Source organism: Mustelus asterias, chromosome 7 (genome assembly GCF_964213995.1).
Source record: "Mustelus asterias chromosome 7, sMusAst1.hap1.1, whole genome shotgun sequence".
Classification (NCBI taxonomy): domain Eukaryota; kingdom Metazoa; phylum Chordata; class Chondrichthyes; order Carcharhiniformes; family Triakidae; genus Mustelus; species Mustelus asterias.
This window is the reverse complement of record NC_135807.1, coordinates 48,705,181-48,729,930: the sequence shown is the minus strand read 5'-3', so window position 1 is coordinate 48,729,930 and position 24,750 is coordinate 48,705,181. Positions and strand designations below refer to the sequence as shown.

Here is a 24,750-nt window from a genome sequence, read left to right as displayed (position 1 = left end):
CCATTGTTCATAGAATCTCTACAGTGCAGAAGGAGGCCATTTGGCCCATCGAGTCTGCATCGACAACAATCCCACCCGGGCCCTATCCTCCCAACCTCACACATTTACCCTGCTAATCCCCCTAACATACACATCCGAGCACACTAAGGGGCAATTTAGCATGGCCAATCAACCTAACCCATACATCTTTGGACTGTGGGAGGAAACCAGAGCACCTGGAGGAAACCCATGCAGACACGGGGAGAATGTGCAAACTCCACACAGACAGTGACCCAAGCTGGGAATCGAACCCAGGTCCCTGGAGCTGTGAGGCAGCAGTGCTAACCACTGTGCCACCGTGCCACCCGTTCTGCCATGCTGGTTGTATTGCAATATGGTCCAATACTCAATATCAAGGACATCTCAGACCTCATTGTTCTGAAACAAGCTGTTTCCTCTCTGAGCATAAAAATGGTCGATGTGAATTTTGCTAATGATCTTTGGCCAATGTCTCCAGTTCAGATACTTGACGTGAAACTTATTTGATTGTCCTGTTTGTAATTGATTTCTATTCTCTTCTTTATCTTCTTGCTCAAGATTTTTGCAGAGGAGGTGAAAGATAACCGGGCGGTAAATTTTGAAGCACAGGCACGGAATCTGGATAAAAAGGTGGGTTTTGTATATCAAACCTGAAAATACACAGCTGGTTCTATAACTGAAAAGAGGGAAGATTGGCCTGTGATTTCGGTAGAACCCCTTCAGCAACATTGACTGTTTTATTTCCAACAATTTCTCTTTCAGATTAACAGCATTATCAGTTTTGCCTTTTATCTCTGAGTTTTATACCTTACCTAAGAGTATTATCTGCACAGTGATTGTTGTTCACGTTTGCTGTCTGGTAATAATATTTGTTGTTCCATTGTGTTACTCGCACTGGTGGTGATCAGGATTTCTTTGGGAAGTCGGACCCTTATTTAGAGTTCTACAAACTGACTGAGGATGGAAGATGGCAAATGGTGCATAGGACAGAGGTGAGACCTAAAATTTGAAGAGCTTATGTTTACATGTTAGCTCTTATTTTTAATATACAATTGTCTACTTTTCTTCCTTGTGCAAACTAGCTATCTCCATCCAACACTTTGATCCTTTTAAGTGCATAGCAATTAGGATGTTCTGTATTTATAAAAGCAAAATACTGTGGATGCTGGAATCTGAAACAAAAACAAAAAGGGGCAAAGCGGCAATGCCCAAGGGGCACTTTGGCACAGCCCACTAGGTATCGGGTAGGAAGATGGGTAGGGGGTCCTGGTGCCATTCCACATTTTGATGGTGACAAAAGGAGGGAGGCTAGCGATTGGGGCTGGCCATTGGGTTGGGGGGGGGGATGGGGGTCAGCCTTCTGGGGTGGTCGGGGCTTCCCGGGATGGGAGAGGAGATTGGGAGTGGTGGGGGGTCGAGACTGCTGGGGTGGGGGTGATCAAGGTGGAGTGGGGAATGGTCAAAAGTGTCATGTTAAGTAAGACAAGTTTCCCTCTGGGATTTGGCTTGCTCGGCAAATAACATCTGCTGTGGTCTTAACAAATGTGATGCTACTATTTCAGGTAAAATATATTCTTGTATCAGCTGTACACCAGGGACAGATAGCACTTCAATGTTTATCAATCTGACATCACAAAACCAATGGAGGAAGCTGATTGAACACAGATAACAAGGGATTTGTTCTAATTCAAAGCAACATTTTTGTTATATTTTGTTACTGTATTTCCTACGTTTCATTTTAGGTAATAAAGAACAACCTGAATCCAAGTTGGAAACCCTTTAAAATCCCTTTGCGGTCTCTGTGCAGTGGTGACTTAGAGAGGTCTATCAAGGTACTTTACGTTATCTATATTGAAAGTTTATTTAATAGTCACAAGTAAGGCTTACATTCACACTGCAATGAAGTTACTGTGCAATTCCCCTTGTCGCCACAGTCCGGCGCCTGTTCGGGTCAATGCACCTAACCAGCATGTCTTTCAGAATGTGGGAGGAAACCGGAGCACCCGGAGGAAACCCACGCAGACATGGGGAGAACGTGCAAACTCCACACAGACGGTAACCTAAGAAGGGAATCGAACCCGGGTCCCTGGCACTGTGAGGCAGCAGTGCTAACCACTGTGCTATCATGAAGAGGAACAAATACATTTCGCATCTTATGGATATTGATTTACCAAAAACAGTTGAGAAATAGATAGTATTTTGAATATCTTTCATAGTGATTAATTCAAAATCACGTCAGCAAATTCGTCTACCTGTATTGCCATCAATATTCTTGTAAAGGACTGACCAGACTGAAAGATTGTATTCATTTGTGAGTGAAGCAAATAAAGCAATACATTAGATACATTTTTGTCCTTGGTTAAATTTCTTTGTACTAGTAACTAGCAACAGAAAAGGCTTTGAACATATGTGATGGGTAGTTTAGAAATGTTTAGGTGTCATGAGTTGAAGCGAGAAGATTCGTAAATAAAGACCATTCAGAAAGAAAACCATTGTCAACTCCAACTGTTGGCATTAGTTCAATAAGTAGTTCTATTTTTTTTTATAAAACCGTCAGTTTAGGCTAAATCAAAGTTTGGCAAACATTTTCTTAGGCACTATCCTTAACTGTTTGTCATGTGCTCACTGGTTGCTTAAATACATTCATCCTGTCCTCATCCTATGACTTATCCAGCCAGTTTTCAAGAGCTCAATGAGGTGCACATGAATTGAAATAAGATTTGAATGTATATTGGGCCTAATGGGTTAACAATGCTGGTGCATGTAAATAAGATAGTTGAGGGAGCTCAGGTTCCAAGTGTTGATAACACTTCATGACCATTTCTCACAAAATCTAGGTCATTAAATCATTGTTATTTTATCCCTCAATCTTTATAATTTGGATTGCATTTTCACAAAAATGTCAGAAATGTCTATCTGATCATTTCTGATATTTCACAAGGATGATTTGGCATCAAGCCTGCTGAGACTTTTGTTGCAGATTTACAATGCATATTGTTTATAACCAGTACTATGACGAGCAACAAAGGGGAGTAATGTACAGAGGAATGTTGCAACAATCAGCAACAAAAGGCTCATGAATACTGCAGATTAAAATTTGAAATGTGTAAGTAGTAATTTTTCAGGTTACAACAAAATGTAATTTTTTTCAGGTGGATTGCTATGACTATGACAATGATGGATCACATGACCTAATTGGAATATTTGAGACTAATATGACCAAACTGCTAGAAGCATCCTACAGCTCACCGGTAGGTTTGACAGAGAATTATATAGAATATACAGTGCTGAAAATAGGCCATTCACCTAACTATTCTAAACCGCACACAGGTCTCCTCCCTTTCCATCTACCTCATTTATATCTTTCAGAATATCTTTCTATCCCTGTTCTCTCATGTACCGATCTTGTTTCCTTTTGAAAGCACTAAATTTTATTTATCTCAAACACGCAATCACAACTTTTGTATTCTAACCACTCTAAGTAAAGAAGTTTCTTCTTGTGAAGATTTATTAGTAAGTGTCTTGTATTTATGGTCCATTTTTATTATTTTTGTTCAGGTATAAATTGTAATATCTGATAATATTGATGGCCTAGTGTTTTATGACTAGATTATTAATCCAGAAACTCAGCTAATGTTCTGGGGACCTGGGTTTGAATCCTGCCTCGGCAGATGGTGGAATTTGAATTCAATAAAAAATATCTTGGATTAAGAATCTACTGATGACCATGAAATTATTGTCAATTGTCGGAAAAACCCATCTGGTTCACTAATGTCCTTTAGGGAAGGAAATATGCCGTTCTTATCCGGTCTGACCTACATGTGACTCCAGAGCCATAGCAATGTGATTGACTCTCAACTGGCCTCGGGTAACTAGAGATGAGCAATAAGCGCTGGCGACCCATGAATGAATTTTTAAAAATCTTCCTAGCTGCTTTCAAAACTATATTCCAAAGGAGTAATTCTCAGAGTTGGCACATTCCCTGAAGAGCTTTGCCCATCGCGATCACAAATTTGAACTTCAGGTGCATATTTCGCCTAATTATTTGACCAATAATGAATGAAAATTGTTTCTCCAAATTCCACAATTTCCGATTGCTGGCAAAAGTTCTCACCGGGTACACAAAATTCTGTTTCCCACATGTTTTGGCTATTTTATATTTTAATAGTGCTTAAATTCTCAAATACTTTAAAATGTTGAGAACCATGTGTAGATTTGACTTTCTAGTGTTATATCTGATGGCTCTCACAGCACTTAGCATATATCAAAATATACTTTGTTTAAAGTTATCACAGACTGGCTAATTCTTTTGGTCATATTGAGTATTCCTATCCTGATCTAATTCCCCTCACTTGACTCAGTCTCATATTTTATTTGATGATGCTGCTGTGTATCACCTTGGGGTGTTTTACTCCTTTAAAGGCTCAATATAAATGCAATTCGTTGGTGCGATCAAACAGTGGCTTTTTACTACACAAAGTTTAACTAAGTAACTCAAAAATGCTACCTCCTTGTAAAATCCCATTTTAGGCAGGTTAAAGGGCAGAAGACATAATAATGCATTCAGTGAAGCATGTAAATAATAGTGAATTTCTGAGTGCTTGCCTATGATGATGTGGCTGACTGCTACGAGTACGTATTGTAAATTTTATGGGTGAGAACTAAGATAACTTGACCCTGTGATGTGCTACTTGTTTCTGAACAATCTAGTGTTTTAGTAATTTCATAGAAACTGGAAGCAGGAGGAGGCCCTTCGGTCCTTCGAGCCTGCTTCGCCATTCATCTTGGTCATGACTGATCATCGAATTCAATATCCTGATCTCCCCCCCCCCCCTTCTTAAAATCAGACAGTGTTTTGGCCTCAACTACATTCTGTGATAGTGAATTCCACACATTCACCATCCTCTGGGTGAAGAAATTTCTCCTCAGCTCAGTTCTGAAAGGTTTACTTACCCCTAATCCTCAGACAATGACTCCTAGTTCTGGACTCCCCCACCATTGAGAACATTCTTTCCAAATCTACCCTGTCTAACCCTGTTAGAATTTAATAAATTTCTATGAGATCCCCTCTCACTCTTCTTAACACCAAAACTGCATACAATACTCCAGATGTAGCCTCAATAACACCTTATACAATTGCAGCAAAACATTCCTGTCCCTACACTCAAATCCTCTTGCTATGAAGGCCAGCATACCATTTGCCTTCTATACTGCTTGCTGTATCTCCACGCTTACTTTCAGCGACTGATGCACGAGGACTCCAAGGTCTCGTTGAGTATCCACCTCTCTCAATTTACACCTATTCAAGTAATAATCTGTCTTCCTATTATTGCTACCAAAGTGGATAACCTCACATTTATCCATATTATACTGCATCTGCCATGCACATGCCCACACACTCAGCCTGTCCAAATCACGCTGAAGCATGTCTGCATCCTCCTCACAGCTCACCCTCCCACCCAACTTTGTGTCATCTGCAAATTTGGAGATGATACATTCAGTTCCCTCTTCCAAATCATTAATATATAATGTGAACAGTTGGGGTCCTAGCACAGATCCCTGCAGAACCCCACTAGGCACTGACTGCCAATCAGAAAGAGACCCATTTATGCCAACTCTTTGCTTCCTATCTGCTAACCAACTTTCTATCAATCTCAAGGTATTACCTGCAATCCCATGTGCTTAGGATAGTTCCATGTTATTAAAGCTGCTCATGACATCTTGTTTAACTGAGGATATATTTAGGTGTGGCAATTAGTTCTGCATATTTCAGAAGAAGTCTGCACCAGAATTTTGACTACACATTTTCACACTTCTACTTTTAGCCATTGATGAATTAGTTGCCTAGTGTACTAGTGGAATTATTTCATGAGGGAGAGTAAACTTTGTTATTCATGTACTGGGACATCCAGATCCTTTAGAGTTCTGCAATTGCTCACCATTTAGATAATAAGCTTTTTTGATTCTTCCTGCCAAAATGGACAATTTGACATTTTCCCACATAGAGCCAAAGAGATTTACAGCATGGAAATAGGCCCTTCGGCCCAACTTGTCCATGCCGCACTTTCCTTTTTAAAACCCCAAAGCTAATCCCAATTGCCTGCATTTGGCCCATACCCCTCTATACCCATGTAACTATCTAAATGCTTTTTAAAAGACAAAATTGTACCCGCCTCTACTACTACCTCTGGCAGCATGTTTCAGACACTCACCACCCTCTGTGTGAAAAAAATTGCCCCTCTGGACACTTTTGTATCTCTCCCCTCTCGCCTTAAACCTATGCCTTCTAGTTTTAGACTCCCCTACCTTTGGGAAAAAATATTGACCATCTAGCTGATCTGTGCCCCTCATTATTTTATAGACCTCTATAAGATCATCCCTCAGCCTCCTACGCTCCAGAGAAAAATGGCCCAGTCTATCCAGCCTCTCCTTATAACTTAATCCATCAAGTCCCGGTAGCACCCTAATAAATCTTTTCTGCACTCTTTCTAGTTTAATAATATCATTTCTATAATAGGGTGACCAGAATTGCACACAGTATTCCAAGTGTGGCCTTACAAATGTCTTGTACAACTTCAACAAGACATTCCAACTCCTGTATTCAATGTTCTGACCGATAAAACCAAGCATGCCAAATGCCTTCTTCACCACTCTGTCCACCTATGACTCCACTTTCAAGGAGCTATGAACATGTACCCCATAATCTCTTTGTTCTGTAACTCTCCCCAACACCCTACCATTAACTGAGTAAGTCCTGCCCTGGTTCAATCTACTAAAATACATCACCTCACATTTGTCCAAATTAAACTCCATCTGCCATTCGTCAGCCCACTGGCCCAATTGATCAAGATCCCGTTGCAATTGGAGATAACTTTCTTCACTGTCCACTATGCCACCAATCTTAGTGTCATCTGCAAACTTACTAACCATGCCTCCTATATTCTCATCCAAATCATTAATATAAATGACAAATAACAGTGGACCCAGCACTGATCCCTGAGGCACACCGCTGGTCACAGGCCTCCAGTTTGAAAAACAACCCTCTACAACCACCCTCTGGCTTCTGTCAAGAAGCCAATTTTGTATCCATTTAGATACCTCACCCTGGATCCCATGAGATTTAGCCTTATGCAACAACCTACCATGTGGTACCTTGTCAAAGGCCTTGCTAAAGTCCATGTAGACAACATCAGCTGCACTGCCCTCATCTACCTTCTTGGTTACCCCTTCAAAAAACTCAATCAAATTTGAGACACATGATTTTCTACTCACAAAGCCATGCTGGCTGTCCTTAATCAGTCCTTGCGTCTCTAAATGCCTGTAGATCCTGTCTTTCAAAATACCTTCCAACAATTTACTTACCACAGATGTGAGGCTCGCTGGCCTGTAGTTCCCAGGCTTTTCCCTGCAGCCCTTTTTAAACAAAGGCACAACATTTGCCACGCTCCAATCTTCAGGCATCTCACCCATGACTATCGACGATTCAAATATCTCGGCTAGGGGACTCCCTAGCCTCCCACAATGTCCTGGGATACACTTCATCAGGTCCCGGGGATTTATCTACCTTAATGCGCTTTAAAACTTCCAGCACCACCTCCTCTGTAATATGTACACTCCTCCAGACATAACTATTTATTTCCCCAAGTTCCCTAACATCCATGCTTTTCTCAGCAGTAAATACTGATGAGAAATATTCATTTAGGATCTCGCCCATCTCTTGTGGATCCGCACATAGATGACCTTGTTGATCCTTAAGAGGCCCTACTCTCTCCCTTGTTACTCTTTTGCCCTTTATGTATTTGTAGAAGCTCTTTGGATTCTCCTTTACCTTATCTGCCAAAAGAATCTCGTGTCCCCATTTTCCTCCATTTGCCAGATCTTTGCCCACTCATTAAACCGATCTATATCTTTTTGTAGCCTTCTTATGTCCACTTCCCAGCTTACTTTCCTACCTATCTTTGTGTCCTCTGCAGATTCGCTGACCATCCCTTTAATATCTTCACCCAAATCTTTTATATCTCTTTTCTCCACCAATCCTACGCAAGCTAAAGACACGTTCACCAAGACCCTGAGTTCTGGAATTTCTCTTCCTCAAATCTCTACCTCGTTACCCCTCTCTCCTCCTGCAGGGCATTTGTTGACCTCTATCTGTCCAAGCTTTTGATCATCTTTCAAATACATCTTTACATGACAGGTGACAAATTTTGTTTGATAGCTCTGTTATGAAGCACCTTGAGAGGCTAAACTAAAGGCGCTATATCAATGCAGGTAGTTATTGTAGTATGTGTGAAGCGAGGAGAAAGCAAAGAAATTTTGGGGGAAATGGTTTAATATAATATTGCAGCATCCTCTTCTGAAATTTTTTTTTTGCTTCTTATTTCTAGCAGAGCGTTGTGAGGTAATACCTCTGAGTAAGGTTACATCGGCTGTTCTTTGCAGTAATCTACTGACATTGTCCTTGGTTTTATAATTTAGATGGTGATTTTAATGAATTATTTTAATTTTTTATGATCTTATCATATGTAATCACAATGCCCATGGAATTTCTCTGGCAGGCAGAGTTTGAATGTATTCATCCAAAGAAGAAACAGAAAAAGAAAAGTTACAAGAACTCAGGAATAGTGAGTTTTAAATTATGCCAGGTAAGAAATGTTGGCCCTTATTTGATTACTGAGGAGTTTAGTCCTGACTGCTGCAGTGATTGTTTAACATATTGCTTTTATTTTGTTTTGTTCTCATTCCTACTATTTCTTTCGGCTTTATCAAGTTTCACTTTCTTGCTCCCAGTCTTTTTCCTTTATCGCACTCCATCCTGCCACAACAATTACCCTCAGTTTTGTGTCTGAAACCACCGCTGCTACTTACCTTTCATCCAAACGGCTTCCTTCAGCCTCAGCAGCTCTGTTTCAGGCGCCCAGGACCGCGGCTGCGTCATTGTCAATTTTGCAGCATTTGAGTCAGCAGCTTGGTTTTTATGCGGACAATCTGTTTGCTATCCGTTTATTTGGCAAACACATTATATGCATAATGGTGCTTTAAAAACTAAGCTGCTGTTTTCCCAGCTCAGTACTGGAAAACGGTGAAGCAGGTGCCAGAGGCCGAGTGGGAGGGTTAACTGTAACATATGTGGAAGGTGGCAGAGGGGATAGGAGGAGACATTGGGTTGGTGAGAAAGATGGATGAAGAGAGATGGAATAGGGGAAGTGCTGGCCAGAGGAGAGGATGGCAAGAAAGAAAGAGAAAAGGAAGAAGGAGAGAACAACATGTAGGAAAAAATTGGAAGTTCGAAATTTGGGAATTTTTGGAGATGTGGGTATGAGGACTAGTTGTGAAGTGATAGGGATGTTGGGACATTGGAATCTGTTGGTGAAACGTGAAATGGTGATAAACACTATCTGCCATTTGCTCTTTTTTTGTAGTATAAAGGTCTGGTCGATAGATGGTTAATGTGGGACTGGGTATAGTACCGCCCACACAGTGATGGAAGAAGGCACATGATCCAGACCCAGGGGTCAATGCGGTGTTGAGCAGAGGCGCATGTAGACCTAAGCCTGGAGATAACTCCTGGCCTGTACCCTTCACTGTACATGTGTAAATAGTTATAGTAGTTAATAAAGACTTACTGTTAACCTGAGACAGACTACGGGCACTTCTTTTATGATGCACTGATCTGTAACGAACACCCCACAACAATGGCAGCAAGGGACTAAAAACCCAGAACCTCGCTAGAATCTAGAAATAAACTGAAATGCTGGAAGACTGAGAAAACAATCAACAAAGCATTCTGATCTAGAAGAAGCTGCAGAAGGAAAATCTCCAGAAAAAACGCCAGAAAAGGGCTTGGAAGCCAAAGGCAGAATTTAAAACTCCTTACTGCAGCAGCAGATTCTGTTGATTCTCCTATTGAAGTCCAGCTTCAGAGTGCAGAGTTGACAATGTCTGCAAGGGTGAGCTAAACCAAAAGGAGAACAGGTTATTCTAGTCAGAGTACAATGCAATGAGAAAGGATTAATTAATGTGGAATCTTTCCTTGGGAGGGCGGGGGGGAAAGCAACCATAATATGATAGAATTCTTCATTAAGAGAGCAACAAACAAAGAGAGCAAAGAACAGCCCTTCGGCTCTCCAAGCCTGTGCTGATTATGTTGTCCTATCTAGACCAACCGCCTGTATCCCTCTACTCCCTGTCTGTTCATGTGTCTATCCAGATAAGTCTTAAATGTCGCTAACGTATCTGCCTCAACCACCTCACTTAGTAGTGCATTCCAGGCCACCACCACCCTCTGTGTAAAACAAAACTTCCCCTGCACATGGAAAGTGGAGAGCGAAGTAGTTGAATCCGAACCTAGGATCCTGAATCTTAATAAAAGGAACAATGTGTGGTGTTTGCATGTTCTCCCCGTGTCTGTGTGGGTTTCCTCCTTCCTCCCACATTTCAAATATGTGCAGGTTAGGTTGATTGGCCATGTTAAATTGCTCCGTAGTGTCCCACGGGGATTAGTGGGGTAAATAGGTGAGGTTATGGGGTAAGCCTGGGTAAGAGTCGGTGCAGGCCTGATGGGCCAAATGACACTTCTTCACTGTAGGGATTCTGGGAGATTATGAAATCTTTTTACAAACTCATGCCCCTGATATTTGTTTTTCATTAATTTTTGCCCCTAATGCTGGTGTTTGTGTTTCTTTTGTGCAAAAATAAATGCCTTTGTCTCTCTGGAATACATCAACTGTAATGGGCAGCACGGTGGCACAGTGGTTAGCACTGCTGCCTCACAGCACCAGGGACCCAGGTTCAATTCCGGCCGTGGGTGACTGTGAGAAGTTTGCATGTTCTCCCCTGTTTGCCTGGTTTTCCTCCAGGTGCTCCGGTTTCCCCCCTCACTCCAAAGATGTGTGAGTTAGGTTGATTGGCCATGATAAATGGTTCCTTAGTGTCAGGGGGATTAGCAGGGTAAAATACGAGGGGTTACGGGGATGGGGCCTGGGGGGATTGTTGTTGGTGCAGGCTCGATGGCTTGAATGACCTCCTGTGCTTAGAGATTCCATGAAATGTAGTTTATTTTCAAATAGCACCATTCGATCATCATTTTTTGCATTATAGAAAGTGAGTGGAAGAAGTGGGGCTTAAAATCTTCTGTGCAGACCCTGTCTTCCTGTCATACAGAAATGCTTCTAGAAATTACTTCGGGAAAACCTGAGGTAAAACAACATTCGATTTTTGGAGAACTAAAACGGTGTTTAATTTGCAGATCGTGAAAGAGTACACTTTCCTGGATTACATTATGGGTGGTTGTCAGCTGAACTTTACTGTGAGTAAATGTCCTGGTTGATGAAATGAGCAAATGTATGTTTGGTGATTGCTTGGTTTATTCGAATTCTCAAAGCAGAAGGCCATGAAATATTATAGTTGTAGGAACTAGAGCTGATATTGATGTGGCGTTAACAATTTTGCCAAATTACTTGTGCCTTTGGTCTTCCAAATGTGTATACCTTGCCTTTTTGTCCTTTTTATCCCACTGCGATTTTCTTTTTTTGATACCATGGGGCAGCACGGTGGCACAGTGGTTAGCATTGCTGCCTCACAGCGCCAGGGACCCGGGTTCAATTTTGGCCTCAGGAGATTGTGTGGAGTTTGCACGTTCTCCCTGTGTCTGCGTGGGTTTCCTCCGGGTGCTCCAGTTTCCTCCCACAGTCTGAAAGACGTGCTGGTTAGGTGCATTGACCCAAACAGGAGCCAGACTGTGGCGACTAGGGGAATTTCACAGTAACTTCATTGCAGTGTTAATGTAAGGATACTTATGACTAATAAATAAACTTTACTTTATTTTACATTGCCAGAAAAACTATGTTTGGAAGCTAGCTATACTTACATAAAGCTTGCTGAGCAAATAAGTCACTCATCTAAGTACCCCATGATGCTCAATTTACAAGAATGTTCATCCAAGTATCCTAGTAAAACAATTAATAAATTAACATCTCCATTTTTAACAATCAATGTTTGATACAAAAGCATTTTAGACTGTTCGTTGGATAAGTAAAGTGTTAATTCTGACCGTAAGTGTTCCTATACTATTTAAACATAATTTATTTAGAAGACGACTATTAATACAAGATTCTACATGCTTTACTTCATTTCATGCTTCCAGTAATTGTTTTCATGTTTCCAAATTGCAGGTTGGTATTGATTTCACTGCCTCTAATGGAGATCCACGTACGCCCAACTCACTACATTTTATAAATCCCAATGGATATAATGAATACCTAATGGCAATCTGGGCCATTGGAATAATCATTCAAGACTATGATACGTAATGAATTTCTTTATCCTTTGTCAATTTACTGTGTTTCACTTTGGAGGAAATAATAGCAAATTGGATTATTATCTAAATGGAAAAAAATTACAACATGCTACTGTGCAAAGGGACCTGGGGGCCCTTGTGCATGAGACGCAAAAACCCAGTCTGCAGATGCAACAGGTGATCAAGAAGGCAAATGGGATGTTGGCCTATATCGCAAGGGGGATAGAATATAAAAGCAGAGATGTCTTGCTGCATCTGTACAGGGCATTGGTGAGGCCGCAGCTGGAATACTGTGTGCAGTATTGGTCCCCTTATTTGCGGAAGGATATATTGGCCTTGGAGGGAGTGCAGAGAAGGTTCACCAGGTTGATACCGGAGATGAGGGGTGTTGATTATGAGGAGAGACTGAGCAGATTGGGTTTGTACTCGTTGGAATTTAGAAGGCTGAGGGGGCATCTTATAGAGACCTATAAGATAATGAAGGGGCTGGATAGGGTAGAGGTGGAGAGATTCTTTCCACTTAGAAAGGAAGCTAGAACTAGAGGGCACAGCCTCAAAATAAAGGGGGGTCAGTTTAGGACAGAGTTGAGGAGGAACTTCTTCTCTCAGAGGGTGGTGAATCTCTGGAATTCTCTGCCCACTGAAGTGGTGGAGGCTACCTCGTTGAATATGTTTAAATCACGGATAGATGGATTCCTGATCGGTAAGGGAATTAGGGGTTATAGGGATCAGGCGGGTAAGTGGAACTGATCCATTTCAGATCAGCCATGATCTTATTGAATGGCGGGGCAGGCTCGAGGGGCTAGATGGCCTACTCCTGCTCCTATTTCTTATGTTCTTATGTTTCCAGCTTCTCAAAACTATAGTAGATAACTCTATAATCTAATTGAAGATAAAAGCTGTATAATACATATGCTGACCTGTATGTATGATCATGTTTCCAGTGCCTGTCTGATAATGAAAAATATTTTGAAACTTTTTTATGGAAATATAACACTAAAATAGAGTATTGTGAGACTCCAGGGAGGCGATTCTCCCAAGAAAATTGTAATGCTGCTTTTTTCAGCAGGAATTTCAAGATGAATCTCCCACACTGCAGAGTGCACTAGCATGAATCATGCTGAAAATCAGTGGGCAAGGCCTATTTCCGCTGGAGAGACTGGCAGCATAGCACTGAGTGGCACTCTGCATACCCCGATCTGTCAGCGCTGAGATCGGCGCAGTAGCCCACACCGCTGGTCTCCCGATTGCTGGCTAGCTTGATCGCCGGCAAGCCCCGTGAACATGTCCGGGCCAGCCTCAACCCTGCCCCCGGCCCACCTCAATAGCCAGTCCCGATCGCTGGCCTAACTTCCCTCTGTCACCCAGTTCAATTGCAGTGTGGCAGCGGGACTCCTCACCCCCACCTATCTCCCTCCCCAGAGGCCCCGATGCCCAGCGGGCAGTGTCCCTGGGTTTTGGCACTTTCCCCCTTGGGCAGCGCCAGGGGGCCCAGGCTGGCATTGCCAAGGTGGCAATGCCTGGGGGCACCCTCCTGGCACCCGACCTTCTGCGGGGGGGGGGGGGGGGGGGGGGGGCTCAATGGCCTCCCTTCATTCCAGCGGGGTCAGGCCTGCAGCTTCCCGTTAGTGGGGAACAACCCCATTGGAGTGAAATACTCTGGGGAAAGTGGGGGGGGGGATGCTAGCAGGCCCGGGGACTTCAGTTTTAGGACTCCGATTTCTGGCGCGGAGCTGACGGCGCCCAGCGGGGTGCCCGCGAAACGGCCTCCGCTTGAGTCTCCCGGCCCGCTGCGCTACAAAAGCAGCACAGCAGGATGGGAGAATCACCCCCCCCCGGATTTTTACATTTGACTGTGCTTTTGTAACACTCGTGAGACCCAGTAACTTTTTGTTTCGATTGCCATTAAAATTCAGGTTCTGCCTTTACAATCCTTGATGGGGCAGCTTATGGAGCAACCCTATCAGCCAGGATCGCTCTTTGTAACTATTCACAATTTGGTTATCTCGCTTCTAATGTGTGGGGTTATTTATTACATGTTAATGCTAGAATAATTTGCACTCAATTATGTATACATTTTCTCCAGTAATTTGTCTAATTATGGTTATATATTTACAGAGACAAATTATTCCCAGCATTTGGATTTGGTGCACAGATACCCCCAACCTGGCAGGTAAAATTAGGCCATTTGTATAAAAGATATATTCAAATACTTCATTTCTGTGTACAAGTCATCCTATACAATGGCATTTTTCCTGTAGGTATCTCACGAATTTCCACTTAACTTCAACCCTGAAAACCCATTTTGTGGAGGTATGAAGCATATACTTATTTTATAATAGTTATTTACAAGGAAAGGATGAAGGGTAAGATGTTGTTAAAGTAATGATGCGATTCCAACTAAGATATGAAGCTGTTCACATGGCATTACTTTGTTGTCATGTGACATGAAAATAATTGATTCCTATGTTAAAGGACACCTTTAAAACCTCAACTCCTCGTGAGTTATGAATATTTTTCTGAGTATAGACTTAACCTGCTCAACTTTTCCTTATTATGAATTCTTTGAACATTTAGATTTGGCATGTTTAATTTTAACTTTAGACTATTTCTGCTAATGTGTCCTATTACCAGTCATTAACACTCTGTCCCTTCCTGACACAATCTGATTTATTGTACCCAAATTGCTATTCCACAGTCTTTTATTTTTGGACTTATAAATTTACCCTGAATCTTCACTTCCTCCTCCTTGGTTTGAAGACCTGTCTATTGCACTAGCTATTTGATTCACTAGGACACTGATCTCAGCCCAGTTTAAGTTGAGCTTGTCCCAATTGAACAACTTCCTTATTCCCCATTTCTGGTGACAGTGCCCCTTGAAATGAAACGCCTGCCTCCCACACAATTTTTTTTCAGCCGTGCATTTAAACCTCTAATCTGTTGTCCCTGTGCAGATTTGTGTGTGGCTCGTAAATTAATCCAAATATTATTAGCACCTTGACATTTTTGGTTTTTAATTTGTTCCACAGTTCCTCCCCCTCCTTCAACTGAACCTCATTTGTGGTTCGACTTATGTTGTTGGTTTTTGGGACTTCTGGTCGTTGCGAAAGTGCTATTTTAGTTCAGTAACTGAAGGCTCTAGTAATGTCCCCAATTCTGTTGTTTTGGTTCAGAATAAAGAATTTCTAGAGATGTAACTTTTTTGTGTTATTCTGTCCTATGGTAAATAGGAGGATCCATGTAAATAAGTTTAAATAATCATACCTAACATGAAGAGAGAAGTTGTCCTAGATACATTGTTGGACCAGCCAAATGGTATAGCTCCGCAGCACCTGAATTTGATTCAGTATCAAAATATTAATGTTTATTTACAGTTCCACTGCCTCTAGACCTTTATAGATTTTCAAAATATTAATTAGCACTATTGCTGTGGTGAAGGTATTCATGTTAAAAAAATATATCCTGCAACTCTTTCTTTCAAGTTAAACTGACTTTAAATTTTAAATATTTAATGTCTCCCATGCCGTTCCCTTAATTGGTTTATAAAATTGACACAGTTTTTTATAAAGAATGGCCTTGAATTTATATTGATCCTTCTGTCTTTTCCTGAGGATATCTCCAAACATTACACTTTCAATTAATTGCTTTTGAAGTGTAGTGATTGTTGTGTAGCTGATAGAATAATAGTGAGGTCAGACCAACTGAGATGACCGACTGGATAATCTTGTTTTTGTGGTGTTTGGTGAGGAGAAAAATGTTTTGTCTGAATACTGGAAAAACTCCATGTTCCTCTTGAAAAATGCAAGAGGGCCTTTCATATATAAACAGAAAGACAGAAGCACAGTTTCCCATCCCATCTTTTGACAAAGTAGCATACCTTCAGTACCTTCCAATACCTTCATGCCTTAACTAACAGAAGGCAAAGAGTGGGGGTAAATGGGTGTTTTTCTGATTGGTGATCAGTGACTAGTGGTGTGCCTCGGATCAGAGTTGGGACCCCAATTGTTTACGATTTACATAGATGATTTGGAGTTGAGGCTCAAGTGCAGTGTGTCAAAATTCGTAGATGACACTAAGATGGGTGGAAGAGCAAAGTGTACAGAGGAGACTGAAAGTCTGCAAAGGGATATAGATAATCTAAGTGAGTGGGCGAGGGTCTGGCAGATGGGGTACAATGTTGGTAAATGTGAGGTCATCCATTTTGGTAGGAATAACAGCAAAATGGACTATTATTTAAATAGTAAAAAATTGCAGCATGCTGCAGTGCAAGAATCACAAGGTGTTGGTTTGCAGGTGCAGCAGGTAATTAAGAAGGCAAATGGAATTTTGTCCTTCATTGCTAGAGGGATGGAGTTTAAAAACAGCAAGATTATGTTGCAGCTGTATTATGTGCTGGTGAGGCCACACCTGGAGTACTGTGTACAGTTTTGGTCTCTTGAGAAAGGATATACTGGCACTGGAGGGGGTGCAGAGGAGATTCACTAGGTTGATTCCAGAGTTGAGAGGGTTGGCTTATGAGGAGAGACTGAGAAGACTGGGGCTATATTCATTGGAATTCAGAAGAATGAGGGGAGATCTTATAGAAACATGTAAGATTATGAAGGGAACACATAAGATAGAAGCAGGGAAGTTGTTTCCACTGGCGGGTGAAACTCGAACTAGGAGGCATAGCCTCAAAATAAGGGGAAGCAGATTTAGGACTGAGTTGAGGAGGAACTTCCTCACACAAGGGGTTGTGAATCTGTGGAATTCCCTGCCCAGTGAAGCAGTTGAGGCTACCTCATTGAATGTTTTTAAGGCAAGGATAGATACATTTTTGAACATTAAAGGAATTAAGGGTTATGGTGAGTGGGTGGGTAAGTGGAGCTGAGTTCACAAAAAGATCAGTCATGATCTTATTGAATGGCGGAGCAGACTCAAGGGGCCAGATGGCCTACTCCTGCTCCTAGTTCTTATGTTCTTGTGTTCAGTACTGTACTGAAGAACCAGACTAGTTATGCTGAAGTTGTGAATTGGGATTTACACCCAGAACCATTTGACTCTTGAGGATGTTGAGAAATGAGCTGAACTGACAGTCAGCACTATGCTCTTTCCTTTATCTTAAAACTACTGAACTACAGAATCCCCACTCTGCAAAAGGAGGGCATTCGACCCAACGAGCCTGCACTGACTCTCCAAAAGAGCATCTTACCCAGGCCCACCCCATCCCCTTAACCCTGCGCAATTACCGTGGCTAATCCACTTAACCTACGTATCTTGGGACATGAAGGGGCAATTTAGCGTGTCAATTCTCCTAACCTGCACATCTTTGGAATGTGGAAGGAAACTGGAGCACCTGGAGGAAATCCATGCAGACAAGGGGGAGAATGTGCAAACTCCACACAGTCACCCAAGACTGGAATTGAACCCGGTTCCCCGGTGCTGTGAAGCAGCAATGCTAACCACTGTGCCACCGTGTTGCCCTAAATTTATTGAAGTGATTTATCAAATGTATGTATTCTGAAAACTTGTATAGGAGAGAAGTGAGCAAGATCCCTGCAGTCTCATCTGTGGTTTTGTCTGTTGTTTCTAGTGAAGCAAAGGGTGGGGAAAAGAAAGTTTTTAAAAATTACCTCCCCAGAATGAAAGCACCCAGCACATGCGTATGTTCATGTGAAACAGTAACTCTTCTGTAAAATAGCACGGATGTGCATACCAGTCATAGCTCATGAAGCTGAGTAGCTGCCACTTTGAAACTTAGGCCATTTCTCTTGCATAATCAAGATCTTCAGAGATGTTTTTTTAAAAAACTCACTACAAATTGTAAATTGTTGCACTCCACTGCGATTCCCAATTCTTAGAAGCATTGAGTTCAAGGAGATCCCAAGCATGCGATTTGTTTATTGTGATTGTTTAAATAATAATTATCTCATCATGGTGGTCTTGTGATAGAACATAGTCGGGACACTATCGTGTGTCTTGTGGAACTTGAGACTGAGGTTAAAGCGGCACCAAATGAAGGTTTAATGGACTAATTTATTAATATTTTGTTACTGATTGGGTTCTTTAGGGGTGCAGGGGATAGCCGATGCCTACTACACCTGTCTTCCTCAAGTCAAGTTATATGGACCCACAAACTTTTCTCCAATAATAAACCATGTGGGAAGATTTGCAGCTGCAGCAGCACAGCAGCCGAAAGCTTCAGTAAGTTATTTTACATCTACAGTTACACTCACTGTTAGTAAAGCTGCTTTAACAGGTGCTAAGAAGGAACTAATGTAGCCCAATGTCTTGGTGAGGAATTGTGTGCGCAAAAGTAGAATGGGCAGAAAGTGGTCACACTTTTGTTTAGCATTTCAAAGATCATTACTAACAAAGGATTAAAGGTTTAGGGCAATGGCAGAGTGATTGCTATTCTGTAATCATAGTATCAGCATTTCGGGGGGACAAAGGGTCCTGGATCAATATTTTTCTCTTCCTTAGCTGAAGTCACGCTGGGTGGCACAGTGGTTAGCACTGCTGCCTCACAACATTAGGGTACCGAGTTCGATTCCGGCCTTGGTGGCTGTGTGGCGTTTGCACATTCTCCCCATGTCTGCATGAGTTTGTTCTGGGTGCTCGGTTTCCTCCCACAGTTCAAAGATGTGCGGGTTAGATGGATTGGTCATGGTAAAATTGCCCCTTAGTGTCCAAAGATGTGTACGTTAGGGGGTTTAGCCATGGTAAATGCATGGGGTTATGTGGGGGGAGTCTAGGTACGATACTCGTTCAGAGAATCGGTGCAGACTCGATGGGCCGAATGGCCTCCTTCTGCACTGTCGGGATTCTGTGATTTTATGATTCATGGCTTCTTGCAGCCATGTAGTTTCATGGACAGGGGACAGCCTCCATACCACATGCTTCCTGATTCATTGTGAACCTGGAAATTGAATACCATTAGGCTACTTGGGTGGGGGTGGTTAAAGAGACCAAATAATGATGAGGTCTGATTTGTGCCTGGCTGCACATTTTCAAGCAGGTGTTTGTGATTGGGAGAATGAACCTGCTTTTTTTCCCTTTAATTTCTTGTAATCTAATTGCAGCATCTTTTCCAGCACAACCATCATTGAACTTCTTGGTCAGCGTGACTATGTTCCACATTAGGAACAGTATTTATTTGTGAGGTCTGAATAACTACTGACCGAATATGTAAATGTGTCATAAAGGATTGGAACTTTTACAGATCTCAAAAAACTGAAGCAATTGACAAATTCTGAAAGTGATTAATACTTTAAACCAGTATTTGATTTAGAAATTCATGTTTGGATTTTAGTAGACAAATATTATATGTAAACCTGCTTTACCTTTGCTTTAACATTTTGGCACCTGGAGAACCTGTTAGCCTGTTTTGAAAAGTTGAAGTTTATTTATTAATCACAAGTAAGGCTTATATTAACACTGCAATGAAGTTACTGTGAAATTCCCCTAGTCGCCACACTTCGGCACCTGTTCGGGTCAATGCACCTAACCAGCACGTCTTTCAGACTGTCGGAGGAAACCAGAGCACCCAGAGGAAACCCACGCAGACACGGGGAGAACGTGCTGACTCCGCACAGACAGTGACCCAAACCGGGAATCGAACCCGGGTCTCTGGTGCTGTGAGGCAGCAGTGCTAACCACCGTGCCGCCCACAGTGAGATAGTGAGATCTGCTGTCAAAGAAAATGAGGGTGAATGCAAGGTTGAGTACAGATAATAAAATCAATTTCAGCATGAAATGATTACAACAGTCACAATCCAGCTGTTTCACAATCTCTGTAATTAAACTATCCATTAAGTAACTGTGCCTTGTGTTTGATCATGACAAGTTAATCCATTCACAGTGTATGATTTTGATGAATAATTTATGGCAGGATTTTTTTAATTTTGGCAGCAATATTTCATCCTGTTGATCATCACAGACGGAGTGATAACAGATTTAGATGAAACAAGACAGGCCATTGTGAATGCCTCTAAGTTGCCAATGTCCATCATCATCATTGGTGTTGGCGGTGCAGATTTCAGCACCATGGAATTTCTGGACAGTGATGATGGTGTTCTCAGATCACCAACAGGAGAAGTAGCTATCCGGGATATCGTCCAGTTTGTGCCTTTTAGGAAGTTTCAAAATGTAAGTACGCACGCACACTGTCCAACTAATAATAGTTGGGAGCCTTACTTCACAGGCTTGAAATAACAAAAGTAAAGTGAAAGTTAATTTATTACTCACAAGTAGGCTTACATTAACATTGCAATGAAGTGAAAATCCCCTAGTCGCCACACTCCAGCGCCTGTTCGGGTACACTGAGGGAGAATTTAGCATGGCCAATGCACCTAATCAGCACGTGTTTCGGACTGTGGGAGGAAACCGGAGCACTGGGATGAAACCCATGCAGACACAGGGAGAACGTGCAGGCTCCGCAAAAACAGTGACCCAAGCCAGGAATTGAATCTGGGTCCCTGGCACTGAGAGGCAGCAGTGCTAACCACTGTGCCACCGTGCCACCCCAAGGTAACAAGGTACTGGATTAGGCAAATGGATGAAATCTTGTAAAACCTGACTTGTAAATCACTTTTATGCAAATCCTAAATGTGACTGGTAAAACTGAAAATGGATGAATTAAGAAAAGCGTGCATTGTACAACTGGGATTTCTTGGGATACAGACCCCTAAGAGATAATGGAACCATCTTTGTAATATTTCCAACAAGTAGATGCTGATGGTGCAAATAACAAAATCGCAAGCATTTTGTATCTGGGTTGTTCATTTACACTTGTCTGTTTCATAGAAAATCATAGAAACCCTACAGTCCAGAAAGAGGCCATTCGGCCCATTGAGTCTGCACCGACCACAATCCCACCCAGGCCCTACCCCCATATTCCTACATATTTACCCATGAATCCCTCTAACCTACGCATTTCAGGACAGTAAGGGCAATTTTTAGCATAGCCAATCAACCTAACCCGCACATCTTTGGACTGTGGGAGGAAACCCACGCAGACACGAGGAGAATGTGCAAACTCCACACAGACAGTGACCCAAGCCGGGAATCGAACCCAGGTCCCTGGAGCTGTGAAGCAGCAGTGCTAACCACTGTGCTACCGTGATGGAAACTTTTTTTTAGCTGGTTCTATTTTTTTTAAAGAAAACCAACCTTCAATGGATAATGTGACTGTGGTGTGTCACAGTTATGTCAATATGTGTACTAACGTTTGAGTCATGGGTTGGATATAGCTGGTAAAGGGATTGGTTTTGAACATGCCAATATCAGCATTAATTTGTTTTCAAGTGCTAAATTCCACCAGAAAATATAAAATTGGCAGTGTGATTGGCCCCACAGAGTTTATTTTAAATAGTTTCTTAACAAACTGGTATAATAGAATGATTGTGCCAAATTATGTAAATAAGAAGTTCATACCACTGATATTAATTATAAGGCTGCAAATTTTTGCATGATATCACTAATAACCTGTCCTGGTTCTCCCATGCCGACACTACAGTTAAGAATGCCCACTAACGCCTCTACTTTCTCAGAAGACGAAGGATATTTGGCATGTCAGCTACAATTCTCACCAACTTTTACAGATGCACCATAGAAAGCATTCTTTCTGGTTGTAACACAGCTTGGTATGGCTCTTGCTCTGTCCAAGACTGCAAGAAACTACAAAAGGTTGTGAATATAGTCCAATCCATCACGCAAACCAGCCTCCCATCCATTGACTCTGTCTACACTTCCTGCTGTCTTGGCAAAGCAGCCAGCATAATTAAGGACCCCACGCACCGCGGACATTCTCTCTTCCACCTTCTTCGCCGGGAAAAAGATAGAAAAATCTGAGGTCACGTACCAACCGACTCAAGAACAGCTTCTTCCCTGCTGCTGTCCGACTTTTGAATGGACCTACTTTGCATTAAGTTGATCTTTCTCTACACTTTAGCTATGACTGCAACACATTCTGTACTCTCTCCTTTCCTTCTCTATGAACGGTATGCTTTGTCTGTACAGCATGTAGGAAACAATACTTTTCACTGTATGCTAATACATGTGACAAATCAAAACAAAAATTGTATACCAGAAAAGCTGCAATTTTGTTACAGCAGTAGCAAATCTTTGGCATTAAAACAAGTTTCCCTTTAGAGAAGTAGAATATTATGGCCCAGGTTTTCCACTTGTGTGGAATTGAGGCACCTCTTTAATGTGCTGATGCTTTTGCTTTCCAGTGCAGTCTCCCCTGACCGCAGCTAATCTTGTGGGAAAGAATCGTTTTAAATAATTTTGATTTATTATTGTCACATGTATTAGTGAAATGAATTGTTTCTTGTGCGCTATACAGACAGCATACCGTTCATAGAGAAGGAAACAAGAGAGTGCAGAATGTAGTGTTACTGTCATAGCTAGGGTGTAGAGAAAGATCAACTTCATTGCTAGAGAGTTTAAAAGAGTTAGAATGAAGTTTTAGAAGCATAGATCGAGAGTAAAAGATAGAATTTGAAGGTATGCTGGACACAGCTTGCAAGAAGTCGCCTTGCTCCGGCGCCTTCTGGAACCTCAAATAATTTTGGAAGGTACTTGGGCTGCCATTGCAATGCTGGATGCCATGGGCAAACAACCAAGTGATGGAATGAACATTGGTTGATACATTTTCATTGTTTAAATATTTTAATGTGCCTAATCGTGTATGTGTAGATATAGGGAGTATCATCTGTCACTTCCAATTTGAAATTCAATGGGTGTGCAATCTACATTGGGGATCAATCCCAATTTAATTTCCCACCTTTGTCTGTCGTAGTCCCACTTAGATGGCAGTGGGAGGAAAGAGATTCTAGCCAATGTTTTTAGTTCTGTCCTTTATTTCAATGTGAAAGAAGTCAACTTGTCAAGACATTTTAGATTCCATTTTCCTTATATTAGCTAGGGGTTTCTCCAAGGCTCACTAGCTTGCAGTTTTCTGACTATCCAGTTTAATCACTGGCTGGTGAGCGAAGAGCAGAAGTATATAACTATTCTCACTCATATAGCTTAATCAGATGGGATGGGGTTGGGGGTTACTTCATTGTGCAACATCACATATATGAATAAGGAGAAACCGTTTTCACTGGTAGGGCCAGTAACTAGAGGGTGCAGATTTAAGATGATTGACAAAATAATCAAAGGTGAGATAAAAAAAATTTTAAAGCAGCAAGTGATCTAGAATACCCTGCCTGAAAGTGTGCTGGAAGTGAATTCAGTAGAAACTTTCAAAAAGGAATTGAATAAATACTTGAGGGGGGAGTGTTGTAGAGCTACGTGGAAAGAACTGGAAGGTTGAAGTAATTGGATTGCATTTCAAATAACCAACAATAACAGACGCAATGGACTGAGCAACATGCATCCTATATGATCTATGATACAGTGTAGACTAAAAATTTGGTGTGGTGTCTGTGATTTGCTGTTTGTTGGCATTTTCTAGCTGATAACCTTCTCATCTCATTCAACAGGCACCTAAAGAAGTTCTTGCTCAAAGTGTGCTGGCTGAATTACCCCAGCAAGTGGTGTGCTACTTCAACTCGCGCAAACTCTGTCCTCCTATTGAGCCAAGTTCCTGAATATCTGAGTGCATGAGCTGACTTTGGTGCATGATCTACAAATAAATTCACTGGAGTGCAGAAATCTTCAATCCTGCCAGTATTAGCCACTAAACTTATTTTTTTTACGATGTATTTTTTGGTTTAAAAATGTTTCAAATACTGATGAATTTAAATTCATTTCCATCTTAACATTTTAAATAATTTTGATAAAACAATATAATGAAATTTGTGGAGGTTGAATTGATCAGCAACAGGTAACTCAATTTATTAATGATCCAGTTTGCTATAGCTCTTGTTTACTCTGTTCTTTCTGCTTTTTTACTCCAATCCTGTAAATTGTCTCCATTCTGATGAAAGGTTAAACCTGCATATTTTATAAAAGCTGAAGGTTACTAATTAGTTTTATTTCAGAGCTCCAGGCATTACAGTCTTTTTTTTAAAAATTGTGCTACATATTTCTAAATTATTCTGCAAATGTTTTATTTTAAATTTTTTATAACTTTGTCAGAAATGTTCTGTCTGAATTTTTAGATTGGGGCCAAATACTTATATGAACTAGCTGCTGTTATTAAATAATTGAGATTGGTTAGAGATTTCATGTTTTATCACTATAAAAATGTTTAGTTGTAAAAAAGAAAGCTGAATAAAGATTTTAAAAACGCACTAAATTATCAATCCAGAGTAAGTTATATTACATCTCATGAAATGCTAAAGCCTACCTTTCTATGACATACTTTTTGTTGTATGAAGGATATAACGGGTGTAATTCTCCCATTCCCCCATTGGCAAGTTCAATGGCAGGCATTGGAGAGAGAATTCAGTGGGAGGCCCAAAATCAGTGTTATGCCAGTGTGAATTTCCCACGAGATCTTCGGC

At 41.4% G+C, this 24,750-nt stretch overlaps 1 protein-coding gene across 3 annotated transcripts in view; it reads left to right on the top strand.

Annotated features, from left to right (window-relative positions):
• Positions 1 to 24,547, top strand: part of LOC144495698 (copine-3-like) — a 54,688-nt gene extending 30,141 nt beyond the window's left edge. For 2 of the 3 annotated variants that reach the window (XM_078216028.1, XM_078216030.1), the window contains exons 5-16: positions 577 to 648; positions 927 to 1,010; positions 1,761 to 1,850; positions 3,171 to 3,269; positions 8,574 to 8,660; positions 11,264 to 11,323; positions 12,189 to 12,322; positions 14,432 to 14,486; positions 14,575 to 14,626; positions 18,363 to 18,496; positions 20,204 to 20,440; positions 23,785 to 24,544. In XM_078216028.1, the coding sequence (XP_078072154.1) occupies positions 577 to 648; positions 927 to 1,010; positions 1,761 to 1,850; positions 3,171 to 3,269; positions 8,574 to 8,660; positions 11,264 to 11,323; positions 12,189 to 12,322; positions 14,432 to 14,486; positions 14,575 to 14,626; positions 18,363 to 18,496; positions 20,204 to 20,440; positions 23,785 to 23,892 (1,212 nt within the window). In that variant the 3' untranslated portion in view covers positions 23,893 to 24,544. Of the gene's footprint in view, positions 1 to 576; positions 649 to 926; positions 1,011 to 1,760; positions 1,851 to 3,170; positions 3,270 to 8,573; positions 8,661 to 11,263; positions 11,324 to 12,188; positions 12,323 to 14,431; positions 14,487 to 14,574; positions 14,627 to 18,362; positions 18,497 to 20,203; positions 20,441 to 23,784 lie in introns of all 3 variants that reach the window. The other variant, XM_078216029.1, reaches the window with a different exon arrangement.
• The last annotated feature ends 203 nt before the right edge of the window (positions 24,548 to 24,750 follow it).